A 5,003-nucleotide genomic window follows, 5' to 3' on the forward strand; every position below is an offset into this window, starting at 1 on the left:
CGGATCCAGATCTCAAAGTCACCATCAGCGTCGGCGCTTACATAGGCGATACTAAGGTTTAATTGTCCCGGCTTGGGAGAGCTGACCGCTAACCTGACCCAGGATACGAACTGGGATGAACCCGTTTTGCTGGAAAGGCTTAAGCGGGATCTACGGCACGTGGGGAGTTCTGATTACTTTACGTTGGTGTAAGTATATATATATGTATTGCGTCTCTTCGCTCAACTGCAGTGTGGGTGTTTTGGAATGAGGGTATTCATTTCGCGTCTAAATCAACACTTGGGCTAGCGGCTAGTCCATCAACCCCATCGAGGACCTAACTTGCCGCATCACAACATGAACCAGATGAACGCCAAGTAATGCATATCGCGACATAGATGTCCAAAAGAGTAAGGCAGCAAACACCATCCTCTAGTATAATATCAGTTCCCCGTGAACGAATGCGCCTACTGAACCTGCTTGATCTTGCACTGCCATCCTGAGTTCGCCTCAAGAAGCGGGAGACTATTATTAAGTTAGCACCTCACAGTGTTGACCAAGATATGTAGGAACTTACCTAGCACCCAAACACCATCCCAGCTCATTACCCTTGATCTTCTTCGCAATCTTGACCTCACGGTCAATCGGCATACCATACCCACTCCTTAACAGCTCATACTGGAAGTTGAGATCCAAACACCACTCAGGCCTGCCCTTGAGCTCCTCAATAGCCTTGGGCACAGCGTTGAAAGAATCCCAGCCCTTCTCGCCCGTGCACACCTTGTTGGCCAGATCTTGCAGCTCGCGGAGGGTGAAAGACTCGGGCATGCCGAGGTCTTGGGTGCGGTCGTAGAAGTAGGAGAGGAGGTATACGGCTTCGGAAGCGAAGGTCTGCTCGAATGGTGGCTGGTGGACACCGCGGAAGGCACAGGGTGCGATGGCGCATTCGTCGTCTTTGTGGAGGGTCTTCTCGGCTAGACCGCGGCATTGGGTGGGCGAGGCGGTGGCGGGGCCGGTCATGTTGACTGTGACGGAGTCGCCTAGTGCGTGGCCCTTGGGCATCTGCACCTCGACTTCGCGTGTCATGCCGGGGGCGATGCAAGGGTTGACGATGGGCTTCTGGAGGTACTCCTTGTTGTCCTTGTTGTTCTCGTGGAGGCCAGCGAGGAGGGTGCTGTGGATGTTGTTGCGGGCTTCCATGAGACCATAGCCTAGATATGAGTGCTGGTAGAGATTGAAGTTCTGGTTGGCGAAGTCGAGCTCGTATCTGTGGTCGCCCTTTGCTAGCTCTGTGGGGAGTCCGCCGCGGGGAGTGTCGGGGAAGGTGGGCTCGAAGATGATCTGGGTAGAGCCACCACCGAGATCGAGGACAGCGGCGGTAGGGTTCTTATCCGGGCCGCCAATCTTGCCTAGAAGGTAGTTGACTGTGATCCATGCGTATACTCCCTCCATCTCGCCAGGCATGACTTCGACGCCATTCTTCTCTTCCGAGACGAGCGGGAACGGGTAGTCGTTGTCGAGGTGGTGGCGCACGGCGGCGAGGATGGCATTGCTCTTCTGCTCACCGAGCTTGCGGAGACCGGCCGTTGCCTTTACAGCGACGGGTGTGCACGACTGGTATTCCTTGGGCACGTTCTTCAGCGCAACGTCCATGAGCACGTCCAGACTCTTGGCAGCCGCCTCTGGGTTGTCGCCATATGCCGAAAGACCAGAGCCTCCATCTCTCTTGGGTGTCATCTCGAAGTTCTCGCTCTCGAGTTCGGGGCTGGGACCGCAGTTGTTGAACTTGTAGACGTGGATGCGGGAGCCGGTGCTGCCGGCGTCGATCATGAGGGCATACTGGATGAGCGGCTTGTCCTTGGAGAAGGACTTTGTGCATTCGGCCTTTGCGTCGCCAGCTGCTGTGTTGCCGCCTGCTGGACGGGATACTGATGACGGTGTTAGCACGTGTCTCTTCCAGCGTCTGTCCCCAACCTACCTGCCGGTTTTGAGATGCCATCGCGCGGTGCGACGAAATATAACACAAGCAGTATGAAAGCAATGACGCCACCTGTCTTCAGGTAGCGCATGCGCTGCCCTTGATTCATGACGGCGCTGCCCTTGTGGTCGTTCATGAATGCGTCCGAATACGTGGAGCGATGGCGCGAGTGTCGGTCAGCTTTGGCGTTGGGGTCGCTGGCGTCGCGATTGGGGTCGACGTTGCGTGGTAGGGAGACGGAGACGCGGCGGCGTGGGCCAGTGAAACTAAAGTAGGACCAGATGCCGGGACGTCGTTGGCTTCCGGGGACCTCAACTCCACTGGACATGGGACTAGGCGACACGAGGGGAGAAAAGGGTCCAAGTTTAGGGCGCGGTCATTGAGCTGAGCTGGAACTGGGTTAGTCGGGGACGTGTGGCAATGTGAACACAGTTACAGGCAACGTACAACAAGAGTGACTGTTCAGAGCAGTGGGAGACGAGGTGAAATTGCGATTGGCGTTACGCAAGCCTGCTGCATTCGTGTTCGTGTGCTTGTTGAGTGAGGTCCCTGAATCTTGGCAAAACATTTCCACTTCAGCCCTGCCGCGCCACTATTTAATCGCGCCGGCTTATCGGCGCGGCTATAATTGGCATCGCAGTCAAGTCGAGACGACGTGGTATCTTTTGATTATGCTACAGATACACTATGGATATGTTGTGACCGTATAATCCTCCTTTAGAACATCTGATATCCTGTCCGTGTAGATATCTTCCCCGATATGTCATATATCTCAAACCATGGCTTCACTGCCTCCTCCCTTGTATACCGGCCTCCCAAGCTGGGGATTGAGTGCGCTCACTGGCGGGGGTATCGTCTGCATAGCATGGAGAAGACGGGTAGAGTGAAGCGTTGGGAGGTCGAGAAGCTGAAATGCTTTTGCGGGAGGTCTTGAAGGGTCGCCGTGAGCGCGTTCGATGGTAGTATTCGTCAGGACTTCGCAATGGTCGTGCAGAGCAGCGTTCCGTGAGTCGCGCATGTTGCCTCAAGGCTTCAACCGAAAGACAGTCCAGCCCTCTTCATGACGCTCTCAAAGTCTTCGAGACTAACCCCTCCCACGTCTTTCTCTTGACCCTTGACCCCGCCGTTGGCCTCGATGATCATATCCTTCAAGACTTCGTCTGGCACATCTTCTCGCAGTTCCTTGGCTACCCTCCTGAGGTGCCCCAGCGTTATCGGTCCCGCAGCGCCGTGTGTGAAGAGCTTGTACGCCGCACTAACTTCTTCCGCGTTACTCTCTCCCTGGAAGTCGTCGTCGTCGTCCTCTTCGTCGGACCCTTGTTCTTTCGAGTGTATGGCGATCGCAGCGTAGGAGAGAAAGGGCACGAATTCGACGTATCCTGTATTGAGAGGGTCGATGGTGGATAAGATAGAGGACATCTCGGACTTGTCGGGTGTGAGGTTCAGCGAGCTATGCAGTCGTTAGCATGGGCGCGCTGCTCTCAGGCGCATTCGCATGACCTACATCAGAACTCTGCGCACATCGCTTTTCTTCAACACGCCCTCCTTGGAGTCTTCATGTTCGGGATGCGACACGGCAAAAAGACCGAATGCTTCGCGAATCTCCGCCTCCTGCGCCGCGGTGATGCCGTTCTCTTTCGCGAGCTTCGAGGGGCGTTTAACAGGCGGCGCCTTGGTGGGAGGACCACGTCGTTTAGGCGGCTATCACGTGTTAGTTGCTATCCATTACCACAACCTGCACTGCAGAACTCACCATGTCGCGTATTTGCGAGAGTGGAAACGCGCCCCTGTGCTGGTGGGTGTCGTTCCATTCCATTCGCTTCGATGACGCGACTGCATGGGCCACCGCCAAGGAGAACACAGGCCATTTCCCGAACACCCAAATTCTTCGCTTCCAGCCCCCCTCCTTCGTGTCTCAGCTCATAAAGGCAACGCGACTTCCTTCGTGTCCTTTCCTCACAACTCCTTCATTCCATCCCCGTTGCGGCTCTGGACTGCTCTTGTTGCTCGCTATGTCTTGACATGGCACAATGTCGACGCGTCGGACGCGATTAGCGTCGACATCTTCCACTATGAATTATCCACCCCCTGAACCCACCCATCCCCTGGTGCCCCTCCAGTCTTGCGAGATAGGAGGTGGTTTTATCTGCAGACGAGGATGTGAACGGACGCATATTTGACTGCCGAAGCACAGGTCCCATGCGCGGAGCAATCCCGTTGGACTGTTGTGCACTAGGCGTGTCGCCATGTGATCCGCTGACCTACTCGGCTGGGATTGGCACAGGTGTTGGCTTGGAGGGTAAGTCTTCTCTCAGTCCAACGCAATGCTTTCAGCACTGACTAAGCAACCAGAATTGTTTGAATCGTCACGATTGTTAAAATCCACAATGTCGCTAGGGATTTGAGACTCTGCTCTGCGGAACTTAGTCTCTCCCTAGGTCAGACGGTGGTCCTATACGAACCATATGAACCGAACGCGTCAACATTTCATGGACCTCGCAAGCAGGGGATTTCCCCCGACACTGAGATATGGGGTGTTTAGAGGCTGGACCTCTTGTTCACAAGAGCTTTCGGCAGTCTTAGATCCCTATCTCAGAGGAAGAAGCCAACAGATATGAAGCCGTCCTCGGACGGTCTTCGATAGGCCGCATGGTCCCTGGCACATTTTGCTACAAGGCACCCGTGGGTTGACGCGTTCAACTTTGTGGCCATGCACGAGAGCCACCTGTGTGGAGGCTCTCCCATGAGCTGACCCTTCCCTATCGTTGAGGCTAGCGCGTGAGCGTGGGACTCGACGATGGGGCTGTGTAGTCGGGTGCATGGCTCAGAACGACTGTTAACGCCCTCTAACAGTCGGTTTCGCTGCGGCGGAATCGGAGGGAGCGACTCGCCCATACGTCGGATGCTACCCTGCCATCAGGCAATGGCCCCGGTCGACTACGCGAACTCCCCCTCCAACGATTGGTGGCAATGGATGGCTGTATCCGTCACTATCGACAAGGCGACGCACTACGTTCCAGCGCCTTTCGCGGTGAGGTTGCTGCAG

The 5,003-nt window shown here is 55.5% G+C and overlaps 2 protein-coding genes across 2 annotated transcripts; both read right to left on the reverse strand.

The window, feature by feature from the left end:
- Positions 1-446: 446 nt before the first annotated feature.
- On the reverse strand, positions 447-2,285 carry J4E86_002588 (uncharacterized protein; the record flags this gene model as incomplete). Its single annotated transcript, XM_051443146.1, has 3 exons — positions 447-504; positions 557-1,907; positions 1,958-2,285. 3 exons carry the CDS (start codon positions 2,283-2,285, stop codon positions 447-449), a joined length of 1,737 nt encoding a protein of 578 aa, XP_051306734.1.
- Positions 2,286-2,989: 704 nt separating this feature from the next.
- J4E86_002589 (uncharacterized protein) lies at positions 2,990-3,713 on the reverse strand (the record flags this gene model as incomplete). Its single annotated transcript, XM_051443147.1, has 3 exons — positions 2,990-3,407; positions 3,462-3,658; positions 3,687-3,713. The coding sequence occupies 3 exons, from the start codon at positions 3,711-3,713 to the stop codon at positions 2,990-2,992; spliced, it is 642 nt and encodes a 213-aa protein (XP_051306735.1).
- Positions 3,714-5,003: the final 1,290 nt, after the last annotated feature.

The sequence above is a fragment of the Alternaria arbusti genome, assembly GCF_024043155.1.
Source record: "Alternaria arbusti strain BMP 1465 chromosome Unknown scaffold_2, whole genome shotgun sequence".
Classification (NCBI taxonomy): domain Eukaryota; kingdom Fungi; phylum Ascomycota; class Dothideomycetes; order Pleosporales; family Pleosporaceae; genus Alternaria; species Alternaria arbusti.